Source organism: Sus scrofa, chromosome 3, assembly GCF_054392235.1.
Source record: "Sus scrofa isolate SSC_HxYL_T2T_F1_AM1 chromosome 3, Sscrofa_HxYL_maternal_Yorkshire_Landrace_v2.0, whole genome shotgun sequence".
NCBI classification, from domain to species: domain Eukaryota; kingdom Metazoa; phylum Chordata; class Mammalia; order Artiodactyla; family Suidae; genus Sus; species Sus scrofa.
The window spans coordinates 78,724,207-78,751,312 of record NC_139385.1 but is presented as its reverse complement, the minus strand read 5'-3'; the positions used below and the strand labels follow the sequence as shown (position 1 = coordinate 78,751,312).

Sequence of the window (27,106 nt, the reverse complement as noted above, 5' to 3'; positions counted from 1 at the left end):
CCCCACGTCATTCCCAGTTCTTGTCAAGAACTCCAGATTTGATATCTCCAACAGGTAGAACTGGCACCTTCAGAAATAACACAGTCCATACCAGACACTTTGTTTTGCTCATTTCGTTTCCTTTTTGAAAGGCAAGGTAGAGTCAGGGTCAAGAGCAAAGGCTGGCAAACCATGGCCCATGGGCCCTCTGTCTGTTTTTGTATGGTCCTTGATCTAAGTGTGTTTTCTATAGCTAAATATTTGCAGTCTCTGATATCATAGGGAATACTGGAGCCTGTTTATCTGGAAGGCATCTTGGTTTGGCTAAATTACCTTAGTCCAGTTATGTAATTTCCCTATGCCTTAACTACCTCACAGCATGTATGCTTAGGAAAAAAACCTGTGCCTAGATATTAATTGTAGTTTTCATTGGAAAAATTACTAATGACTTTTTCTTATGCCCATGTGATTATTTTGAGGTGGAGCATTTGCAAAAATTCCTGTAGTAAATAATAAATTTTACATAATTTTATAATGTAAAAATGCCATCGAAATTATTAAGCAGTAAATGGGAGAGTTCAGATCAAATATCCTTGGAGAAAATGGATTAACATCTTGGATTTAGATAAATGTGTTTTTGGAATTTTAAAAATGTTAAAGCAATTTAGCTGTATGCTTTCTTATTTGTATCAAAATTGATTCAATTTTTTGGGGGAAACCAAACATAGAAAACATAGAATTATATTAGATAATTTAACAATAATGTTAAGTTCATGGTAAAATGTGAACAGTCTAATATTAGGAAAAGGGAATATCTGAGTTCCCACTGTGGTACAGTGGGTAAAGAATCTGACTGCAGTGGCTCAGGGCACTGCTGAGGTGCAGGTTAAATCCCCAGCCTGGCAATAATGGGTTAAATGTGTTACAGCAACTGCGGGGCAGGTCAAAACTGAAGCTTGGATTTAGTTCCTGGCCTGGGAACTTCCATATGCCATGGGTGTAGCCATTGAAAAAAAAGGAAGAAAAGGAATGTCTATTTATTTTATACACATTATTATAAATGCTAAACAGCTCTAAATCCAGAGTTTGTTGATGATTCAAATCTGGCTTCTGTCATTTAATAGCCCTCACCCAGGTAACCGGAATTTATCTAAATGACAGTTTGTTTCTTTTGTCCCCCCAAATGATGGAAAATATGATATTTTCCAAATAAGGGGGCTTTGAGTGTGAAGTAAGATAAATTACAGAAAGATTTTAGTACAATGCCTTACACATAAATGTTTATTATTTAACATGATTTATATATTTTTTTAAATTTCTCTATTTGTCTTTTTTTTCACATATGAAATAGAAACAATAGCAAATCAGAAAGTGATATCATTAAGAAGCAAACAATAGTTTACTAGAAAATTATAAGAAGCCCATCACTTAAAGTCAAAATTACCAGCTCAAGTCCTATTTTGCCACTTTCTTGATTTACAGCTTTAGAGATGACATTAGATTTCTTTTAACTTTAGTTTCTTCAAATCTATGCAATGAATGCATAGTGTCATCGTTCTTATATCAAAATGTCACTGAAAAGCAAATTAAATAAGACAATATTTTTTAGATTATAGATAGTAGTAACAATTTTAATCATGATTATACTTGGTAAATCTTAAAAGTAAGTTCCACTTGCTAATGTCAGTAATTCAAATGTTAATTCTAAGGTTTTAGGGGTGATCTCATCTGTTCCTTAATTTATCCTAGTCTACAAGTGGTCTTCAAAATCAAAATAATAATTCTGAGAACCAAAGTGTTAACCACTTTTTCACTTAATGTGATGCATCTTCCCAAGTGAGATCAGTCCTGCTTGAGGCTGGTCTATTGCATCAGTTGAAAGGTTTATGGCAAACACTCTATAATCCTTCCAGGAAGAGAGAGTTCAACATGAGAGCCAGATGGACATATATTTAAGAAATATCATGTTAAATATATCAAACCAACTCCCATATGTGATTTTCCATTATCTTCTATTCTGAATCATCTATCTTACAACTTCAAACTATTAAATTCTATGAAACTATGATTTATTAGTGAAAACAATCATGAGTCAATTGAACTAGCTTCATTTCTCTCTCTCTTTCTCTGAGAAATGAAGCTAGTTCAATTAACTCTCTGAGAGAGAGAGAAAGAGAGAGAAAAATCCAAACTAGTCACTCTGTGTTTTCAACATTGCCTGATGAATAAATTGAACCCTAGCTGACTTTCAAAGTCATCTACACACAGTACTTAACAGTTGATAGGTGTTAATGAGCCAATTAAACAAAATATTTTATGCGGGCTCCTTGAGAATGTGAAAATCACAAGTGACCTTCTAAAGCATGGTACAAAGAAAATAGCTAGTGTTCTGGGATATGCCAGGTAAAGATGTGTGAGGGGAATAGGGAGGTAAGAGGGAGTCCCACATACTTGTCTCAGTTGTCAACTTGGGTGTGAATCACCCTTGAAAAACCTGTGTTTTCTTTTCTTGCATACATTCTGCATATTTATATCATTGGACAAATCTCCAATTGATAAATTTCCTTGCACTAGGCAGTAACACCAAGATCTAAACAAAATCAAAACATCAGTATTTACAATTTATTTTAGTCTCTAAACCAGATCAATCAAAGAGCACATGACAGGGAGAAAAATGGATAAGAATGTCTCCATTTAAAGTGATAGAACCTGCGGAGTTCCCACCATTGCGCAGTGAGTTAAGTATCCCACTGCTGTGGTTTCAGTCTTTATGGCGGTGCCGGTTCAATCCCTGGCCAGGCACAGTGGGTGAAATGATCTGGTGTTGCCACAGCTGCAGTATAGGTAGGTTGCAGCTATGGCTTGGTTTAAATCTCTGTCCCAGGAGCTTCCATATGCCGTGAGTTTGACCATAAAATTTTTTTTTTAATTTTAAGTAAAAAATAAAATGCTAGAGTCCTACACAACAGTAGAATTTCAGTCTCTGCAGAAAAAATGATAAAATTCAAGATTTGAAGAGAACTAATACTTGCAACTCAGTGCAATCATTTTAAAGCTAATAATAATTTTAATCAGTGTTTAAAAGATGAATAAACCTGATATGGTAATTACTGCAAGTTTTCCAACTTGACAAAACCCTCTCTGGAAAATGACCTGTTTTTTTTTCCTGACTACTCAATATGCACAGTGATTTTATAAACTTCAAAAACCGGAGGAGATGCAGGACTCAGACGGTAATGCAGGCTTTTCTCTCTCTCTCTCTCTCTCTCTGCCTCTCTCTCTTTCTCTCTACCTCTGTCACCAGTGCAGCATAGTCTTGGATCTTTCATGATGTCTTACTCTTGCCTCCAATAAAGTGCATCCGGAGCAGGTGGCTTATAGATCTCCAAAGCTTAATCATCCTTCAGCATTCTGTAATGCTGGCATAGATACAATGTTCTTCCGCACAGATGCAGGAAGGTAGAGGTGGGCCTTAATTGTTGGTCCAAATTTTAGGACTTGGACATTCTTCTGATGATTCATCTTTCATGTTTTGTTCCCCTTGTCCTTTTTATGGTAGCACAATCTGCTGGTCATCGTTGTGTTCACATTTTAAATCATTGCAAAGTCTCCAAAGACTTGTTTTACATCTGTTGGTCCATTTGAGTCCCTTATATTTAGAATAATGTCATGCTGCCTCTTTAGTCTGTGTATTTGCTAGCCATGGGGCCATCAGGTAATATGCCTCTATATTTCCAAGAAATTATATGTACCACTATTATCCTGAAAGAAAAAATATAGAGTAGAAAAACAGTACTTTTTTTTAGTGATAATTGTGCTGTCGAGAGACTATCTGTGTGTAGTGTTTTCCAAATTATGCTCTTTTTTTTCCCCCAGAAGTCTTTAAAAAATACCATTAAACATAAAGAGCAAATGCCATTCAAGTTCAAAATCAAAGGAACCCACTTTATAACATCTGAAATTTCAATAACATTAAAAAGTAGACATTATTTTTTGTGAAAATTAAATTGAACAGAATTTGGAAACATTCCATATCAAATACTGCCCATAATGTCAAATGCTTTTTATAATAAACTAAAAATTCTGAATTTATGACAAGCTTAATCCTTCCCTATTGCATTTTTCCCAATTCAATATGCTTCCAGTATAGTTATGGAAGTCTACCCCATGTCACTAAAATGAAGATTGTTGATGACCTGCATTGTTATTTTCCAGAAGGAGACAAAGGCTATTTGGGAAATATAGTCAAAAGTAAAAGTATGAGTGGAAGGAAAGATTAAGTGTGTGTATGTGTGTGTGTGTTATATGTGCGCTTATAGCATGATTTTTAAGGAAGATTATAGTTTGTTTCTTATTTTCTTAAATGTACTTATGAACTGTGGAAATATAATTCAAAAGAAATACATTGAGAAAAAATTAACAATTTTGTCTTTCTTTGGTTTAAAAAAAAAGGTTTTTGGAAATTCTAATTTTATTCAGTAAGTACTCCCACCCTAGGTAGTATTTCATAAGTTTAAGAAAGTGATAACTGTAAAGTGATGTCTTGCAAGAGTATGCTTATGTATTATTTAAAACAGTCCTTCAGTGGGCCACCTGATAATTGCCTCATTTACTGCAATATATTAAGTGGAGATAAAGCACTGAGGGCTACAGAGGAAGCTAGGAAAGTGTACCTTAAGAACTTAATTTAAAAGTAGATTTCAAAATGTTCTCCCATACTGAGAGTTTCAGGCAAATTGTGACAGAAGACACAGATATAGATGCTTTGAAAGACATCGGCCAAAAATAATTTCACAGAGCAGCTATCAGCCACATTCTCCAGGCCCTGGAAGGATGTGCATACTTTAGAGAGGACCATCTTATCTTCGAGCAAGCTTACCTTGGTCACTCAGGCCAGAACTGAATCTTTCTGCACATTTCTGCATCTTAGGTTTGCCTGATGCAGTTTTCTTCATTTTCTCCAAGGAATGTATTCCCATAAAATTATTCAACACTTTGGGGACAATTTTAATATAGAGGAAACTTTTGAATATTCTATCTGGGCTGTGGTGTTTTCTGGTACCTTCCTCCCCCTTGCCTTTTCTGACTGGCAGATTTAACACATTCTTGGGGGATCAAAATAAGATATCACTACATTCCGAACCCTGCTCAGGCAAGAACAACTAGTCCCTAAATATTTTATGATTTGATAAATCTTTATAAATAATATTTGATTAGTGCTGTTTAATATCTATTCAGTCTACTGTGGTTCATTCAGTACATATTGATTTAACACATATCAGAATAATTAATAACATTGTTATTGAAAAGTATCACAAGTCAAGTGTTACAGTGAGCAATCTGTAAGTATTACTTCTTTTAGTTCTCATCAAAATCCTTTCAAGTATTACTTTCATTCTGAAGTGAACTTAGCTATCATTGGACTACTGCTAATTAGGTAGCAGAACTGCTTTTCTATACAGATCTGCTGGACTTAGAGCCATAAATTTTTTCCATTTTATTAATTCCCTGTAATGGAAGTTATAGAGAAAAAAAGACACAGTCCTTGCCCTCAAAAGAACTCTCATTGTAATAATGGAAATGAATTATGAAAAATATATCTTAAACACAATGTAAAGTTAAGGCATGTCCTACTCATTGTTGACCATTTTTGAGGGAGTCTTAATATCTTTAGCATCTCAACTTTCCTGAAAAGGATGCAAAATACAGATTTGTTGAATGGGTAAATACTAACATGCCAGTAAATTACATCTTATAACAACTGAATTTGACATAATAACATTCTGACTTACATGAAATGAAACTGCATGTAATGCTGGGAAAAGCCTGGGGCTGTGATTCAGGAGAAGCATACTCCATATCAAGAAGGGAGGTGTAGCATAGGAACAAAACATTTGGCAGAAGAAATTCCTAGTCCAATGCTAGGAGCCTCTGTTAATCTTATCATTTGGTTCCTCTCCCATTTAATAAAAGAATCAAGTTTATTTAATTTACCCATTTCATCCATTTGCATGGTTGTCATAAACTCTGAACTTCTACTTTTACAATGGTAAAAATAAAAATGATGCCGGCCTTACGCACTTTATATAAATTAAATCTTACGTGTGAGATAGTAACTACACCTCCAGGTACATAGCCTGTGTTTAATGAATGTTTGTTTGTGAGAAATATGAAGGATCTAATAGACCCTTCCTGACAATGTCTCAAATAAATCAAAAGTGATGTAAAGGAAATACACTTTCCATAGTAAAGAAAAATTAAAGGTTGTAGCTTCCTCTTTTGGATTCCACAATGGTAATAGTAAAAACTTTCATTAGTAAAAGGCAAAACAGCATACCGGTTAAGAGCACAGAAGCTGAGCCAGATTGCCATTTTTAAATCCTGCCTTTATTACTTACTGGTTCGTGACTTTTAATATGTTATTTACGTTTTTATATATCTAAGTTCCACCTTCTATAAAAGGAGGTTGCTAGTAGTGCTGGACCTGCCTAGTCTGCTGTATTAACTGAATAAAACAAGGAAGAGACTTAGGATAGTACTGGTATGCAGTAAACATCTTCAAAACAGAAAATTAGTGGGCATGATCTTTGTGGGGACAGCCACCCGTGGTTGTAGATTCATGCTCTGAAGTTCAAGTTCTGTTAACTTGATTCATTTTAAAGCTCAAGCTTTGAAGCATAGGGTCACTAAGGTTTTTTAAAAAGTATATTAATGGATAGAAATCAGAATCTTAATGTGAGAGCTCGGCAGTTTCCCCATATTGAGCATCTGTGGTGATTAAACCTCAACATAACCAAAAAAAAAAAAAAAAAAGGGGAAAAGCCCTTCCTGCCCAGAGGAGCTTGATATGTATACAAGTTACAAGTAAATATATACAAAAGGAACATAGAAGATATTTAAATAGTATGACTCCACTGAGGATTGGCATTTTATGAAAAATGAATTGAAAAAGATTGTGACATTTAGGTTGAATCTGGAAGATTGCTGAGTTCACTAAAACAAGGATGGCAAGTAATGTATGCTGAGCGTGGTATGTCCAGACAAAAATATAGCAGACAGGATAAATAGCTGCCGAATTCCATCCCATGGACGAATCTAATCACAAACCTATGGACATTGTCCAGTTCTTCTGCAGAGACTGCCAAATTCCAGTCTCTCAAAAGCAATGTATTGAGAGGTAGGAGGCATGTGTTCCTTGAATTGTTGGGTCATATGGTGACTTTGTTAAACTTTTTGAGGACCTGCTATTCCCTCCCTCAGTTGCTCTACCATTTTGCTTCCCCACTAGCAATATATCAGGGTTATAATTTCTCCCCATCCTAGCTAACATTTGTTACCTGCCATTTTTAAAATTACAGCCTTCAGAGTGGTATGAAGTGGTATTTATTTGTGCTTCAGATTTGCATTTCTCTATAACTAGTGATATTGAGCATCTTTTAATGCGTTTATTTGCCATATTTATATCTTCTTTGGATAAATGCCAATTCAAAACATTTGTCCATTTTTCAATTTTGGGTATATGGTCGTTTTAACAATATTGATTCTTCCAACCCAAGAACACTGTACATCTTTCCATCTGTTTGTGTCTTCTGTTTCTTTCATCAGCATATTATAGCTTTTGGAGTAAAAGCCTTTTTCCTCCTTAGGTAGTTTTATTTCTAGGTATTTTATTCTTTTTGATGCTAGAGATCTCCTTTTTTTAGATTAAGAATTTACAGCTTTACATTTTATTCTGGACACTGCTTTTACTATATTACATAATTTCGTGGTACTTTTTCATTTTCATTAATTTCAAATTATTTTCTAATTTTAATTGCAATTTCCTCCTTGATTTGTTAATTAATAGTTTATGTTTGATTTTCAGATACTGTTCAGTTTCAAATTTCTTTATGTTTATTTGTAGTTATTTATTTCTAATTCTGTTTATTTCTAATTTCAATCCTTTGTGGTGAAAGAACATAATTTATTTGGTTTCAATCTCTTAAAACATTGGTTTTTTGTTGTTGTTGTTGTCTTTGGTTTTTTTTTTTTTTTTTTTTTTTTTTTTTGTCCTACCATATTGTCTATCCCAGAGAATATCCTAGGTCCACTTAAGAAGACAGTATTCCATTGTTTTGGGGTGAAGTGTTCTATAGATGTCTGTTAGGTCTGATTGGTTTATAGTGTTTGTCAAGTTTTCTATTTTCTTGTTGATCTTCTATGTATATAGTCTCCTCATTGCTGAAATCAGTTAATGAAGTATCTGTTATTCATGGTTTATTTGTTACATCAGTCTGTTTGTTTTTTGTTTCAGGCATTTTGAGTGCTTTTTGGCTGGGAGAATATGTTTCTTACAATTGATACATCTTTTTTAATATAACAGGGCTTGTTGTTTCTGCTTGTTGCAGTTGTTTGGTGACTTTTTTTGTGCTAATTCTGTGAAGTCTATTTTTTGTCCTATGTGGTCACTATTATTTCTATTCAATGTACTGGTTATCTAATGAATGGATAGAGATTTTTTTAAATGCCCCCAACCAATAAATTTCCCAGCCTTTTTCATTGTTTTCTATTTGCTTTTTAGGGTTTGCCTTCAACACTCAGCCAGCTAGTTTACGACTCATCCTAGTACAGAGCCTTGTAGTCAACCAACTGTGAGAGCTTAGAATCTCTTTAAGTCTTTCTTTCTTTCTTTTTTTTTTTATAAAGATGTGATTTTTATTTTATTTTATTTTTGTCTTTTAGCCATTTCTTGGGCTGCTCCTGCAGCATATGGAGGTTCCCCGGCTAGGGGTTGAATTGGAGCTGTAGCCACTAGCCTACACCAGAGCCACAGCAATGTGGGATCTGAGCCGCGTCTGCAACCTGCACCACAGCTCACGGCAACACTGGATCCTTAACCCACTGAGCAAGGCCAGGGATCGCACCCACAACCACATGGTTCCTAGTCGGATTCATTAACCACTGAGCCATGACAGGAACTCCACTTTAGGTCTTTCTTGAGCATGTTCAGAATACTACACCTATGGGTACTTTCTAGGTTCCCAAGAATATGGAGTAGTTTTTCAAAGCCCATATGAACATTGCATTCCTTGCCTTTTTTTTTTTGAACTTTTATAATTTTCTTGTTTCTTTTTTACATTTTTTCTTTTTTAAAAGTAAATTTGACATGTAATATTGTTTGTTTATGGTGTATAGCATGTTACTTTGATACATTTATATATTGTAGTGTGGTTGCCAATGTGATGATATTTAGATATTTACCACATTATATAATTATAGTACAACATTATCATCTATATTCATTATGCAGTGCACTCAGTCTCTATGGCTTATTTACTACTTCTTACAAATTTGTACCCTTAAACACCATCACTCTTATCTTCTCCACCCTAAGCCACTAGTAATCACTAGTAATTACTCTCTGCTTTTTAGGTGTTTAACTTTATATTCTTCATATAAGTAAAATCATATAGTTCTTGCCTTTTATTTATCCTGCTTAGCATTGAGTGCCCAAGGTCTATCCATGCTGCCACAGATGGAATGATATCCTCCTTTCTTATGGCTGAATTATCCTATTATATATATGTACCACATCTTTTTTAAAATCCATTTATTTATTGTTTGGCATTTGGGTTGTTTCCATATCTTGGCAATTGTGATGGATGCTGCAATAAACATGGGAGTACAAACATATAATTTAAATCCTGTTTTCATTCCCTGAAGCAGAATTACTGGATTATAGGGTAGGTCTATTTTTAATTTATTGAGGAAACTCCATAATGTTTTACATAGCAGTTAGGCCAATTTACATAACAGAGTATAGGATGTCCCTTTTCACCACAGTCTCACCAGCACCTGTTGTCTCATCTTCTTGATGATAGTTGTGCTAACAGGTGTGAGATGCTCTCTCATTGTGGCTGTGATTTGCATGTCCATGATGATAGCGATGTTAGCATTTTTCATATGTCTGTTGGTCATTTTGATGTCCTCGTTGGAAAAATGTATATCTAGTTTTGCCACTCAATTTTAATGGGATTTTTTTTTTAAGTTGGCAGAATTGTTTATATATTTTAGATATTAACCCCTTATCTGATAATCTGTAAAATTGTTCTCCCATTCTCTTGATGTTGTTTCATTTTGTTAATTGTTTCTTTTGCTGCGCAGAAGCTTTTAAGTTTGATATAGGCCCACTTTTTAATTTTTTTAAAGTTCTTAAAAATTTTATTTATTTTTTGCTTTTTAGGGTTGCGCCTGTGGCATATGGAAGTTCCCTGGCTAGGGGTCCAATCAGAGCCATAGTTGCCAGCCTACACCACAGCCACAGCAACACAGGATCTGAGCCATGGCTGCAAACTACACCAAATTTCATGGCAATACCAGATCCTTAACCCACTGAGTGAGGCCAGGGATCAAACCCACATCCTCATGGATACTTGTTAGATTCATTACTGCTGCCATGACAGGAACGCCAGTCCCATTTTTTAAAATTTTTGCCTTTGTTGTTTGTGCTTTTTGCATCATGTTCATCAAATCATTGCCAAGATTAATATCAACAATTTTGTCTATTCCCCCCTCCCCCCGCAAGGAGTTTCATGGTTTCAGACCTTATATTTAAGTGAGTGATGTGAAGTAGGGAGTTTTCACAGCACCATTTGTCTAAGAGACTATCCTTTCCCTGTTGTGTATTCTTGGCTCCCTTGTCAAATATTAGTTGACCGTATATACCAGAACTTAATTCTATTCTTTCTCTTTTGTTCTATTGAATTGATATGTCTATTTTTGTGCCAGTACCATACTATTCTTATTACTATGGCATTGTTAAAGTTTGGAATCTAGAATTTGATGTCTTTAGCTTTGTTCTTTTTTTCTCAGTTTGCTTTGACTACTCAGGGTCTTTTGTGATGGCACACAAATTTTAGGATTTTTTCTTCTACTTCTGTAAAAAAATTCCTTTTGTTTAATTTATTCTTTCTTGAAACATGAACCACCACCCTCCAAAGTTGCAAACTTTAAACCAACGGCCTATAAATGTTTTCAGGTACGCTTCATTGGAGAAGTTTTACCCTTCACAAACTGGTGTCAGGTCAGTTAAATACAAATTTTTGAGTAGACACTTCTATGTAATTACCAGACTTTTCAGCTAATAATTCTTTGGGAATGAGGCTTTGAAAGAGCTGCTGATATTTTCTGCTCTTTCCAGTTCCTGGAATACAGGCCATTTTATTTTTACCAAGGCTACTGCCAAATTTAAGAATAGGAGATGAGACTAGGACAAGAAAAAAATCCCATAAAACACACTGTTACTACTGAGAGTCAGTAATTTTTTGAAAATAAATACTCTGTGGATTGCTGCAAGTCTTGGCTAATTTTAAGAGATTTGCAACATGGCTCTGAACAATTTATGCCAGCTTTTGTGTTGATTTTATGAAGGGACAAATTTTCAGAGGCCATTTTTACTGATGTCACTCTATACAGAATACTTAAATGATAAAATGTAAATGGCCAAACTACTTATCAAACATATTCAATCTTTCTACTATGAAGTAAAGCAAACTAAAATAATATTGTTTATTACTAAATCTTTAGCAAATGTTTTTAATTTACTCATTTTTTTCTGGTTTTACCTTAAAAATCTCTATAAAACTATAAAGCAGCATCTGTTTAAATTAGTAAGTGTACATTTTTTTAAAGAACAGTTTTAAAATTCAGTGACCATATTTCTTCAGAATCTTGTGGCTTCAATTCTAATCAGGGCCTAGGGATTATTTCTGTACATGCATATTTTATTCTTTTTTTTAACTCTAGAGGTCACATATACTTTGAGAATACTCTATGTAGGTAAATACAGGAACATAAAGAATATTTCACAAAAAGTTCTTGAGATGCATGTCTTTCGTACCAAAAACAAAGCACCAAAATCTTCACAAAGGACGTAAAGACAGCATATAAAATCCCACTGTAAATTTTAGAACCTACATAACCGTTGCATAACTTGAATTTTTATTTTTTGTGTATATGGGTCAGAATGTTCCAACAACAAAAATTTCCTCAATCTAAACTATTATCGATATATTTATATATCACAGCAGTTTTCTAGAGACTAACAAAGGCTTATTACATTTGTGAACTATATTATAATATAATTCAATGAAAATGGAGAATTCATGAATGATATAAAGAAAGCTGTCTAATCTATCAAACCTCCATTTAACTATTATGCTTAAATCCTAAATATTTTAAATGTAGTGGAGTTTTATGTACTAGGATGTTTCTCATGAATTCTCTAGGTGAGGAGTATGAGAAATATTCAATCAGTTATAACTACGGGTTATTGTGGAAGAAAAGAGAAGATATTTATTCCTACATGAACTAAATATGAAAAAAAAGTGTTAAAAACATCAAGTTCTAACCATAATAAAAGTTATGAAGAGGTAAAAACAAATCCAAAATCAATTTTTTTAATTTTGTTGAAAAACTATATACTGAAGAATATGTCCCTGTTCATAGTTAACTGTAGTATGGACTCTTACAAATAGTAAAATTTAAGAATACAATTATTTGCTGTTGATAAAAAATATTCAAACAGCCTCCAGAACCTAGCATTTGGAGAGGAAAGTTGAGAAGACTCGTGTTTAAACTTTGTATACATAGCGTCTATATACTATAGCTTAGACAGCATTATGTTGGTTGTGGTACAAGTATGAAAACTGACAGATCTTTGAGATTTTTGACTTTGTAGGATTTTCTTATTTTAGTTCATGCTACTGAACTATCCCATTTTTTCCTACTCTCCCTACCTCAAAAACCATCATTTAATTAGTCTAAGAGAAAATATATATTATTTTATATTTATACTTACATACTTATAGAATATTATATGTTATTACCATATATACATATATAATTTTCTATATTAAAAACTCAGTTATAAGAATTTATTAATGATTCAAAACTTTACATTCCATGCTGAAAATATAGAAACATAGGATGAGAACTAATGGCTGTTGTCAACAGCCTAATAGAAGAAAATTAAATGAACTATTTTTGATGCTGACTACATTCAAAATTTATAGGTTAGTCTCTTCTAAATGGGTAGTCTTAACTGAATACCCAGTTGACCCATGTTGCCAAAGTTATAAACTATTCAACGAGTTTTTCATTTATAATTGAGCACTATTGTGCTGAAAAAAACTGATAGTCCAAACATGTTAATATATTTGATCTCAAAATACAGTGAACCTTTGAACAAAAATGGATTTGAACTACACAGATCCATTTACGTGTACATTTTTTTTTCACTAAATACGTACTATAGTACTATGTGATCCATGGTTAATTGAATCCATAGAGGCAGAATCGTCGATAAGGAGGGCCAGCTGTGAAGTTGTGAGTAGATTTTCAAGTGCACTGAAGGTCAGCACCCCTAACCATTGCATTGTTCAAGAATTAATAGTGGATGAATTGGAAGTTTTGGGATATATGACTTTTAAGATTCAAACATTGCATGTGGCTCACCCAAGAATAATATACCAACCCCTTCTACAATTGCCAAAATGTATGTGATTTTCTCAGTTCTCCAATTGCTTTTATCTATCATATCAAAAGAGAAGGCTTTGGAAGGTGATGGTTGATTGGAACAGAAAGTGTTTTGCTAGTTTGTATTAAAGGTTTTAGAGACTGGGCAAGAAAGTGGATCTTAAATATTCTGGTTTAAATTTTATTATGTAACTGCTTTTGAAAACATTATAAATTCATCATAAATGTAGAACTTATATATCCATTTTATATATGAAATACAAATATAAATTGCTTGTTACTGAAATGTTTGATAATGTGGAAAAACATAAACAGAAATACTATCTTTAAGCAGACCATATAGACCCTTGCTCCCCAAAATATAGTGCTCAGGTAAGTTGCATCTCTAATACCTGTTTTTTAGAGACCCAGACAACAAAATTAGAATTTGTTTCTGGACAAAATCCCCAGGAGATTTATATACACATTACAGTTTGAGAAACACTAATAGAGAGGCAACAACTATTAAAATTTTGGTGGGTACCTAGGTGGTTTTCCCCCACAATATGTTATAATTTACATACTCATACAATTTTATAATACTATATAAATCACATTATACTCATATATTTATTTAATTATAAATGTTTTTATATCTTAAAAGTTATCAATATTATTTTCTAATTTTATTATTAAATATGGTATACTCTTTGCAAAAATGTAGCAAAACAGAGCAAAAATTAGAAATGGCCCCCAATTCTTATCAAGTAGTGTAAATATTTGATGCACAATGTTTCAGTCATACACATAGATATATTAATATACTATTGTATGTTATACATAGAATATGGAATTATATAATATGTATTATAATGTTTCCTAACATGCTTATTTCAATGACATTTTTCTTTCTATAATGTTATATTTCTATGTTATAGTATCTCCTGGAAATATGTTTTCAATGTTATGTTCCATAGAACATTAGCATTTTAAAAACTTTTTCTCGATTGAATCCTAGAAAATGAGTTTTTACCACAAAATTTATCCATTATTAATGATTAATTTTTAATTTCTTTTTTCATTGACCTTGAAATACACTGTATAAGAAGGGTATGATAGAGTGAACATGTATGAATTTATGGAAAATATAATACTGATTCTAATTTTATGTTATGAGGGAAAATCTGATATTTCCTCCTTTATAGATAATTTATGTTTTTCTGCCTGGATATTTATATATATATTATTTTCCTTTTATGATAATTAAAATATACCATGGCTAAATATGTAAACTTCTGCAAAGATTTTTCTCTTTAGGAATGTGGTAAACTCTTTCAATTTGTGTGTGTCTGTCTTTTTTTTAAGTTGAGGGCATTTTACCAAATATATATGATTTTTTATTTGTATTTATGAGAAGTATATTCTTAATTATCTCTACAATATTTTTCTTATGACTATCTTATCATTGTCTACATTTGTACTTTTCTTCTGAGTTCTGAAAACCTTTACAAGGTTGACCTTCATACCAATGACTTAATATTGCACAATGTCTACTTTATGTTTCATTATCTTCAATGAAATTTTAAATGTTTTAATAGGTATTTTAATTGTCCCAAATTCACCTTTATCTATTTCTCCTTTAATTTTATTCTGTTATCTTATTATCACAACCTTTATATTGCTCTCAAACATAAATGATCTCTTCCTAGCCAGCCTTTGCTAACAATGTGGGTGTGCAGATTGCCTTTTTCATACAACCTGTGTCCTTGGACCAAGTTGATCAGAATCTTCGAAATTGCAGCACAAAGTACATTTTGCCCACAGTCTTTTGAAGACTTCCCACTGTGAAAGCTGACTTTATCTCATGAGAAATAGTGATAAAAAGACATGTTCTGTTCTCTTTTCACTACTGCTTAGAATTATAGAAACTCAAGGCTAAACATTCAGCATTCCTGTATTCTTTATTTCTATTATTACGCCTACAACACTATTTTTAGCAACTGAATTTCGAAGATTTCATTTTTTTTTTCTGGATTTTTCCTACCCAGTTGATATCTATCATCTATCTATCTATCTACCTATCTATCTATATCAATCAATAAATTGGCTCTCTTTATCCTCTGTCTTTTTATATCTGGATGAATGGATTTTATGGTTGTGAATTATAGTCACCAATAGGAAGTGGAAAGGGAATACATGACATGAAATAGAAGAAAGGAGAGCCAATTTAGAAATTAGCCCTAAACCTTAAAATGACATCAGGTCAGTTGTAACAGAGCTGGACTTTCTAAACTGAGAGTTGGAAAAGCTGAGAATGTATTTTCTTATAATTTCTAGTTGGCATTGCAGAGGTATGCTGTCATTTGAGTTAAATGATTTCCTTCAAGTTATGGTTTAAAAGAAAATCAGACACACCAACAGAAGTTAGACTTAAAGGTTTGACCTTTTTCAGAACACAATGTTATTTTGCTATCATTTTAGTAAAAATTTCAGCAGAAATGTAGGTGACAACATATCCAAGAATGCTAACTAGTTATCAATTCAAGAGAGAAACTATCTCTGGGTCATGTAAAACATATCAATATTCTTGATTCAAAATTAATATTTATTGTATTGTATTATATGACCATCAGTGTGGTTTTCCCAGAGAGTAAATAGTAAACAAGAAGCCCCTTCCAATATGTGCTAAATCTGAAGCTGAAAAAGACTAACATAAAATATAGATAGCACATTCTTCCAAAAGTTATCCAGAGACTGTGTTTTGAAGGACTAGTGTCTTAAGAAGGCAATTCCTTGATTATTACTTTTTCTACCTGTAAAAATGAGACTAAAGAAATAAGCTGATTCTCAGTTTGTTTGATTATCTCAGTAAGGAAATCAGCAGTTAATTTGTTTTAAGTTTCTTCAGACTAAGAGGAATTGGGGATTATATTTAGTTTTTATTCCACACGCACACAAAAGTTGTGACATGCCTCACAGTGATTAAGAAGATATAGCTATAGTGGCAATGACACTAAATAATACTTAAGGTCCCTTTATAAACTTGTCATAAAAATAAGTGGTATATTGTTTTCCCATAGATGAAAGTAGGATTTAAATGTGACAATAAGAACCCAAAATTTAAAATAGTTTTGACTTTATTTTCCTTTCCAAGAAGTGTTTCCATTAATTTCAGATTTTTTTCCCCTAACACTATGTTGATCAGTGAGGCTTCAGACGTTTACTCAAAGCAAAAGACACTTTCATTCTCCCCTAGCCATTCTTTGAAGAGAAAGATGCTGCAGCTAGGGAAAACATTAATTAGAAGCACATCTAACATAAATGGCTTGTCAGTGAGTTACAATACTTAGTAGAACTCACACTGTCCTTGGAAGATAGAAAAATTCCTTCAGTGCTTGGGTATAACTTGAGAAGTTAACTACTCTAATTTGTAGCAATACATATTATGCACAGGCTGCAATATATTTGCATATTTTAAATACTTTAAGAATATTTCACCAAATGACTCCTTAATGCAGTGTAATTTAATTCACAAGTTGAAAAATGGGATAACAGTTTCAACCCCCATCACTCTCCTAATGCTTAAAGTATAGCTGGAAAATAAAACAAGCAGTGCATAAAAAACAGATATTATAGTAACAACTGTCATGATAATGAGAAGGATAGACTGTAATGTTTTTGTTTATTTATAACAAATGAGCATGAATATCTTCCTGTGTTTCTTGAGGGAATAGTGTTAATTCTTTTTGCTACATTTAAATGAAGCATGGATAATGTCATTGAATGTGAGTCTAAATGACCCTAAAATGTTACATTAGTAGAAATAATAGGATAAAAGTCATACAAATGAATATAATGTTTATGTCATGCATTTTTGCTTGTTTTAAGTTATGTGATTTTGATATAACTCATTGTTCAAATTATTCATGAATGGCTATTTCATTTGCAAAAGTAGCCTTTGAGAAAATAGACTGTGAACATTTTCTTATTACTACATCTATGCCAGATTTGTAAGCAACAAAATTTGCATCCATTTATCCCTTTTTCGCATAACTTTTTTTCTCTTCTTTCAATTTATCCTAACAATAATAAAGTTGAACAACAATAACAACAACAAAACAGAGCAGCTCTAGAGCAGGTACTGCAAATGTTGCAATCCATTCTCTTCTTCAAATTATTTGTTGAGTAGTACCTATGTAGTCTGAAAAGCATAGTGCATTTCCTGTGCATTAGCATCAGTATGAAAAATTTAGAAATAGAAGAAAGGATAACTCTATTTTTATGTGCATAATAGACACTTCTTTCCAAACAAGCAGCAAGTACCATTATCACTTAAAAGCATCAATAAATTGTGCCACAGATTTCACTGTCTTAAATCCACACAATTCTTGAATAGCTATAATAAAACTAAAACTGTGAGATTAGGAAACTTGACCAATACTTAGCTTATTTCTAGTTTAAGAACATGAAACGTGTTACTATATCCTAAGAGATACCACAAATGAGATCTACCAGAGATATTTTCTAGTTCTTCCAAGAGCTATTTGGAATTAGGTGAGAGACTTTGAAAAAATCTGATAGGACATTAGACATTTTGAACTCTTTGAACAGCCTGTGTTTCAGAGGGGAAAACCCAAAGGAATGGAGCTATAGACAATGTCTTTCTTCTGTATTCTGTAATCACAGCCTATGATCTTGGACCTTGCTGAGATAGACCACTCCAGTGCACAACATCCAGAAGCATAAAAACTGAAATTCATGATTCTTATGAGTTTATAAGGACTGGGTCTGATAGTATGCTTGGGGGACTGAAAAACAAAATTTGGGGTCTGTCTTTATATTTGTCAAAGGTATTCAGCAGCTTCTAAAAACTGCATGTTGGAGTTCCTGTTGTGGCTCGGTGGAAATGAATCAGACTAGCATCCATAAGGGTGCAAGTTCAATCCCTGGCCTCACTCAGTGGGTTAAGGACCCAGCATTGCTATGAGCTCTGGTGTAGGTCACAGCTGCAGCTCAGATCTGGCGTTGCTGTGGCTATGGTGTAAGTCAGCTATGGCTCTGTTTTAATCCCTACCCCGGAAACCTCCATATGCTTTGGGTGCGGCCCTAAAAAGGCGATAAATAAATAAATAATTTAACAAATAAAAAATAAAAACAGCATGTTGATCAAGTTTGAAGGAGTTTGTATTGTGGTTAATGAGGGCGTTATATAAGGAACATTTACAATACTTAGTGTATATGTCAAGTAATTAACCTTCTCAGCACTTGCATTTTTCAGTGAAGACAGAAGTAAAATTAAGTGCTTCTTTCAATTTTCCTTTGGAGATTTTCATTTTCCCAATATTTTTAGTCTATGAACCAGATTTCAGATTTCACTTCCTTTCTGAAGTAGCTGAGCTAGTCTTTAAACCTTCTGAAGGCAAAATTTTCTTTGTGATTTTATGCTTTTACATTTTGCTATAAAGTGAAAAGCAACACTGAGATTAACTTGTTGTTGTTGTTATGTACCCCCATGAGCTGAGATTTCTTTAATAATTCTGTCATTTTATATCTCTGTATCTGACACAAACTAATCCAATCGGGAATGGCAATGCTGAATTGATCCGAAGTGTTAGCTGTTTTTAGTGTTTTCTTTACATATCCAGTTTTTTTTTTCTAAAAGAACAAGAACAAGGAAAGAGGCTTTTCTTAATGAAGAATGTATGTGCAGCAACAAAGCAGAATAATATAACAACTCCACCTGAGCTGGCCTTGTTCTTCATTTATTATAAGTTTTTATTTTTCCTAATCAATATTTTATCAACTTAGCAAGTTAGAAAATCTTTTGTATGGAAGAGCTCTTATGATATATAACTGAATAGTCTCCACTATTTTGAAGAGCTACTTATCTTTAGGGACTTTGGCAAAATTTTGATTATCTGACACCATATACCATTGCGGCAAACCTTGTACTCAAGAAAAAGCCTATGGAAAACATGTAAGACTTCTGTTAACATCACCTCTAATTACAGAAACGTTTAACTTCTTTGTTTAGGTCTGATTGACATAAAAAAGCTGTAGGTACTTAAGATATATAATATAATGTATTTTGACTTAAGTATATACCTGTGAAACCATTGTCTTTACGGATGCCATAAACTTACCCATTACTTCCAAAATTTTCCTCCCATCTACCACCTGCCCTTTATTTTCTTGGTAAGGTCCCTTAATATAAAATGTACACTCTTGGGAAAATTTTACCTCTCTAACCGTGGCATTCTTGTCGTGGCTCAGTGATTAATGAACGCAACTATTATCCAGGAGGATGCAGTTTCAATTCCCCGCTTTGCTCAGTGAGTTAGGGATCTGGCTTTGCTGTGAGCTGTGGTGTAGGTCGCAGATGTGGCTTGGATCCCTCCATATGCCATGGGTGCAGCCCTAAAAAGGCAAAATACTAAATAAATAAATATCTAACCATATTACTAACCGTAGGTTTTATATTGTAAAGTAGATATCCAGAACCTGCTTATTTTGCATAACTGAAACTTTATACCCTTTAACTACCACCTCCCTATTTCCCTTTCACCCAAGCCCCTGGTAACCACCATTCTCTGTTTCTACATATTTGACTATTTTAGATTCCATGTATAAGCAAGGTAACACAATATCTTCTGTGTCTGACTTATTTCACTTAGCATAACGTCCTTCAGGCTCATCTATGTTGCCACAGATGGAAGGATTGCCTCACTTTTTAAAATTTCAGTGATATGGGGTTCCCATCGTGGCGCAGTGGTTAACGAATCTGACTAGGAACCATGAGGTTGCGGGTTCAATCCCTGCCCTTGCTCAGTGGGTTAACGATCGGGCGTTGCGTGAGCTGTGGTATAGGTTGCAGACGCGGCTTGGATCCCGCGTTGCTGTGGCTCTGGCGTAGGCTGGTGGCTACAGCTCCTAATCGACCCCTAGCCTGGGAACCTCCATATGCCGCGGGAGCGGCCCAAGAAATAGCAAAAAGACAAAATAAATAAATCTCAGTGATATTCTGCTTTATGGATATAATACTTTTTTATTTATCTTTCAGTGTATAGCTAAGTTGTTTCTATAGCTTGGCTATTATCAGCAATGCTGCAGTGAACATGCGAGTGTAGATACCTTTTTGACATCTAGGTTTTTAAATTTTTTTCTTTTTTGTCTTTTTTTTAAGGGCCACACACTGGCATATGGAAATTCCCAGGCTAGGGGTCAAATTGGAGCTGCAGCTGACAGCCTATACTTCAGCCACAGCAAAGTGGGATCCGAACTGTGTTTGCAACCTACACCACAGCTCACAGCAATGCGGGATCCTCAAACCATTGAGTGAGGCCAGGGATCGAACCCGTGTCCTCATGGATATTAGTCGGGTTCATTACTGCTGAGCCATGAAAGGAACTCCCAAATCTAGATTTTAATTTCTTTGTACATCTACCCAGGCATAAGATAGCCAGATCATATAGTACTTTTATTTTTAATTTTTTGAAGAATTTTCATATTGTTTCCCATAGTGGCTGCACTAATTTGCATTCCTACCAACAGTGAATAAGGATTTCCTTTTCTCCACATCCTCACCAACACTTGTCCAAGGAGATGCTTTAAAATTCATTATAAACATAGAAAAATACATTGACAAAAGGAAACCTGAATTTTCTGTGAGTTAGGGATTTGGACTTTACAAATCAAACCTTACAGTTTCTTGTGTGTGTGGAGTTAAAGCTAGTGGCTGAAATCTTAAAAGCCTTGCACAGAGACTGGTGGGACTATGGCCTGCAGGCCAAAGAGGTCTCAGTGCCTGTTTTAATAAATACGGGAACACAACCTGCGTATTGATTTACATATTGTCTATGGCTGCTTTCACCCCACAACTGCACAATTGAGTAGTTCATGACCTACAAGCATAAAATTCCATGGTCTCATTTAAAGGCAAAATTCTCTGATTCCTGGTCTTATTGTCCCATAAAGCTCAATAATTATTATTTAAAAGATAGGTAAGTACTTTTTATTGAATTATAAAATAATGGCAATTTTGGAGTTCCCATCGTGGCTCAGTGGTTAAAGAACCCGACTAATAACCGTGAGGTTGTGGGTTCAATCCCTGGCCTTGCTCAGTGGGTTAAGGATCCCGTGTTGCCATGAGTTATGGTGTAGGTTGCAGACTCGGCTTGGATCCTGCATAGCTATGGCTCTGGAATAGGCTGGGGGTTATAGCTCTGATTGGACCCCCTAGCCTGGGAACCTCCATATGCCGTGGGTGAGGTCCTAAAAAGACAAGAAGACCAAAAAAAAAAAAAATGGCAGTTTTAATTTCCATTTTTTACATTATTCTTTCTAGTTATCTGTATGTTCCATTTTTTTTTTAGAATTTTACCTATAATAAAAACACATTTTAATTTTATTTTAAACATGCATTTTTACGTAGGAATATTAAAAGACTATGGTTTCACTTGAACTATTAACCATATTTGAAATGGTTAATCACTTTTTCCTTCCTGAAATGCTTCTGCAGGTGGCTTCTAGAATTCTGTCTTCTCTTGTTTCCCTCTATATCATAACTGATTGCTTGTTTTCAATTTCCTTTGCCAAACTTCCTATTTTTCCCAATCTCATCTTAATTGTGGATTTTTGCCCTAGGGCCCAGCTTGATCACCTTTTCCAGGCTACACTCACTCCCTTTTGCATATCCCATCTCTGGTTTTTGGCCACATCTATGTGTAAATGACTCTAAAATATGTATTCTTGTATCATTCTGGAACACCAGAAGCATGTATCTCATCTTCTTGACATCTCTACTGGGAAGTTTAACAGACATCTCAATTTTGAGCTGTGCAAAATTGAACTCATGTCCAATATCTACCCCAAATTGACTTGACCAACATCCATTTCATCTCAGTTAATGGAAACTTGGTGTTATGAGTTGTTCAAGCCAAAAACTTGAAGTCATCCTTGACTTCTCTCTCTTTCTCTCAGCCCATTTTAACAAATCATGGTAATTCCACCTTCAATGTATGTTCAGAACTTAAGCCTTACAACTTTTACCATCAATACAGCTAACATCCTGGTCTGAGTCATCATCATCACTTTCCTGGAAGGTACTTACAATGCTTATAACAGCTCCTCTACTATTCCTTGCCCTCGTTTCACTCTTCTCTACCAAACTGCCTCCTTCAAATTCTCCAATTAAATGGAGCACTCTTCAGCCTTAGGGCTTTTTTGCTTGCCATTCTCTCTGTCCACATCCCTAGCTATGAGCTTGCTAAATCCCTCAGTTCCTTCAAGCCTCGCTTTAAGAGAAAAGTTTCAAGGACTTCCACTCTGCTCAGAAAACAGATCTTTTCCGTCTTTCTCTACTTTTGCTTCTGTTCATTGCATTTGTTATCTTCTGTCATAGTCTATAGTTTACTTTGTGATTATGTTTTTGTTTTAATTAACTGTCCTTCTCATAGAAAATAAGCCACATGAGAACAGCGATCCTTGTTTGTGCCCTGATGCATTCCTACTGCCTAAAAGAATACCTGACAGCTATACACACACAAATGCAGGCACGCACATATATAGTATATGTATTTTTTGATGTATAAGAAATTAACACATGTATATGTGCACATATAGACAAACATGTATACCACCTACTCACACCAAGCATGCAAACTTTCATCACTTTCAAATATTTTATTGTAGAAAAATGACTTTCTTCCTAATAAATTCCAGGTACATTTTGAAGTTAGGAATTCTACATATTCTTCTCAAATCTTACATTTCAATAGCAGTTTATCAGTTTGGAAATGTTCTCTGGATGACTTTTTAAAAATGTTCCATACCTAATTTTCTGATAATACTGCATCCTGAAAACCTGTTCAACTTTCTTGCCATGGGCAATTGCTGAGTCAACTAAATATCTTCCTAGACCAATTAGATATACTCATCTCTGGAAGCAACATTCCAATGGTGACAGCTACAAAATCCATTTGGAAATTTACAAAGATACATTTAGTCAGCTTTTGGGGTTTTATTTTCAAGTAATCAAATAAATGAAAACTGTCATCTGAATCCCATCCCAATAGTATCTCTATTTGGCAATTCAAATGCATTCTTGGAAAGATTTGAGGTTAGCAGCAAATAGCTACACTGTATTTTACCTTTCTTTGTGTTTTTATCTTGTTTATTATTCTTTGCTACATTGCAAGAAAATAAATAGATCTCAGAAGAATACCTCTTCTCTTGCACACATTTTCTCATTGAATTTTCTGTCCTAATTTCTACTTAACATTATACCTCATGCAAAATTCCAGGAATTTTGAGATGTCCTTCTTGGACTTTGAGCCTGAGGTACAGCTCATCCTTGTTTTTCACAATAGCTTGCACTAATTCAATTTTTTTACTATAATTTATTTATCAAGCACCTTTGGTGTGACTAATATTGAACCATCTGCTTAGAAGGACCCAGATTCCAAAACTCAACGAATTTACTATATTGCTTTATTTCTTTCTTTTCATGAATTTTGTCATGGAAATAGTTATTTAATTGAAACACATTTAAAAAACTTAATGTTCATAATGAGTTTTTACAGTTTCCCCTGTCAAAAACATTACAGCTTTACTTAAAGACAAACTTACTTTAAAAAAGGCCTTAATCAAGAGGGCATCATTCATTCACAGTACATAGGGCAGTACAGAAAATCACTGTGTTGGCTTAATAAATTGAGAACTGGTAAGATAAACCAGATGTGAATGCATATACATGCACTATTTGTATTTCTCCCTATTTCAAAAACATAAACATAAAGTAGAGGAATATAAAATTAAACCCACCTTTTTGGTTCTGGAATTAATATCAGAGAAAAAAATCTGTTTTGAACATATTTGTTCTTTTCTTACAAGAACTTTACTGTTTCTTATAATAAGTTGCACATTTGTTCTTAAAGAAGAAACACAAATGCCCTGTCACATACTATATACACAATATAAGCAAATTTTATTGACTTTGTCTTTTGCCCATCTTCAACTAGCTTTACACTCTGATGCTTGTAATATGGGATGTACTGCCTGAACTGCTTGCAATGATCCTGAAACCTGATGTTAAAAATCACCAAGCTTGAAGGGTAGCAAGCTGAAGTGTGTCTAGGACTTTGTGAACAGAATTTCTATTGTAGCCACCAGAATTTTATACGAGGAACAAGTGCCTCTCTTGTTTAATTATGTTTGATTTTATTCTTATTCACAGTAGACCTAATTCTAATGATTATGCTTACTATTTCCAAATTTGCCTGTATATAGTTTTTAGGGAACCACTTCATTTATTTTTCTGCTACATGAGTGTTTTATAGTCTTATATCATCTATTGAATACCTGGGAGGAACTATTATGAGCATAGGCTCTGGAGCTTGAGTGACTTTGATTTTGTCTTTTACTATATATGTTATATTTTCAAGTTATTGAACCTCTCCAAGCCTCAGCTAGTTTACTCACAGTTACAATAATAGTACCTATTACATATTATTGTCACAAGAAATGATTTTGATACTGTATACAGAAGCTTATCTTAGTTGAGAAAACATCTTAAGTACCCCAAATTTATATTATAGATGTATAAGTATGGATAAAAAAAAGAATATTTTTTTAGTTATCAGCAGTAGGATAAATACTGGAACTTTAATATAGGCTAGAGCTTATATATAATAGTGGCAGTGGTAACTATGTACACACACATGCACATACTTACACAATAAAATTTAATTCCAAAATATCTTTGTAAAAGTCAAAATTATCCTTCCTATAAGTAAAATTTTACAATGCATGTAGAGCAACAATGAGAGCTTATATATCAGCTGAAGCTAATTGGATTAAGCAGTATAATTTCAAAAGCAGACCTCTCTATTGCTGGAAAATAAGTTTTTTATATGTTAAATGAGCTATATTTAAGAATTTTAGGTATACTTAAGCTTATGAAGAAATAGCTGATGGGACTATTTTTCTATACTGTCACATTTATTATTTTTAATATACATATATAGTTAATAAATCACATACTTTTTCTCAGTGATACAAAAAAATATTTTATAGCCATAATTTTTGCAAATTTTTTTTTTACCTAAAAGTACGATATATTGACAATAGCTCAAGATCCATTAAAGAATTGAAAGAAAAACCATGCTTTTCCTGACACAACACTCACATGTATATAATTTTTCTGTTTTAAGGATGTTACTTATAAATTTTGGGAAGATCTTGAGTGTCACCTAATTCTTTCAGTAAAATATAGATTAAAATAAACTAGAAATTATTAAAGATTTATGTAATTTCCTATTGTCCTTGAAACATAGAATTATGTATTAATAAAGAATTGTAATTTGCCCTTGTAGTCTATGGAAAATTAATAGCCAATGAACTATTTGTTCATTTTCAGCAAACACTGTATGAAACACAATTTTCTGCCTGACACAATTCCTTTAATTTTTCCCAAGAAAAATGTGTTCAACTAAAGAGAACAATCAAATGATTTTATATTTCAAATTGATATCATATTTTCTTTGTCTGTTTTCAGTACTTTGTATATCACATAATGATTTTCTGCTCTTTTAAAGATGGCCTCATACCACAAACTGATTAACCAGTGTAAAATATATGAGATTAAAGTGGTTTCTAAATGTTCTCAGTTCCTAAATCTTTAAAATACATCTTGTTTGCATGCATATTCTTATCCTTGCACAACTTACATAGATAATGAAAAGCCAAAATGAACCGAATCTTTTACGCTATTGCCATTACCCTATAATGTACGCCACTTTAGTAAAAGGGGGAGAAAACATGTGAGTTAAATTCAGGTTAAAAAACTCCTTGTGACAGATCATATTGATAAAGTAATTCAGAATTGCACTGAAGGTGGGCAGGAAAAAAGCAGTAATAATAGTAAGAGAAAGTATTCATAGAACAGTTTTATGTTCCATTTGTTGTTCCACACTCTTTTTCTATAAACATTCATTTAGTCATCAGAGCCATCCAAAGAAATAGATACTGTTATTTGTGTATCCATTTTGTAGATGAGTGGAGTGACTCAAGGAGGATGGCAGCTGGCCTAAGTTCTAGCATTATAGAACTGGAGGGAGCTAGAGGTCAAGCTCAAGTCGTCTGTCTACAATATTTATGTTTTCACCAACGTAGTTTGTGGTCTCTTAAAAGTTGCATTTCTTCTAAGTTTTAAATCATTGATTCATGTTTGCTTGTTTTTAAGTTAAGATTAGAGGCTGCACATCGTAATTTAAAAAAAGAAGCAAACAAACAACTTAATACAAGGCTGTGAGACTTAGTACAGTGAATTTACACCACACAATTCCATGTTAGAGAACTGACTTCTGTCTCTAGCCCCAGTGTCATGTAAATAAATGAAAGAAACAACAGACATTCTGGGTAAAAGAAACACATAGACATTCAGGGTAAAATGCAAAAATTAAATTTTTTATACACATTGTTGCTGAAATCTTTTTTATTTTCTTGTCTTTTCTAGGGCCGCACCCGTGGCATAGGTAGGTTCCCAGGCTAGGGGTTTAGTAAAGCTGTAGCCGCTGGCCTATGCCACAGCTACAGCAACATGGGATTCGAGCCATGTCTGTGACCTACACCACAG

General features: G+C 33.7%; 1 protein-coding gene across 4 annotated transcripts in view; it reads right to left on the bottom strand.

Annotated features, from left to right (window-relative positions):
* Positions 1–27,106, bottom strand: part of LRRTM4 (leucine rich repeat transmembrane neuronal 4) — a 755,797-nt gene that overhangs the window by 296,632 nt on the left and 432,059 nt on the right. Inside the window, exon 3 of one of the 4 annotated variants that reach the window (XM_085018830.1) lies at positions 14,916–19,890. The exons of the other annotated variants lie outside the window; for them this stretch is intronic. Coding sequence (XP_084874956.1) covers positions 19,786–19,890 — 105 coding nt within the window. The 3' untranslated portion in view covers positions 14,916–19,785. Of the gene's footprint in view, positions 1–14,915; positions 19,891–27,106 lie in introns of those variants that run through there. 4 annotated transcript variants of the gene reach the window in all.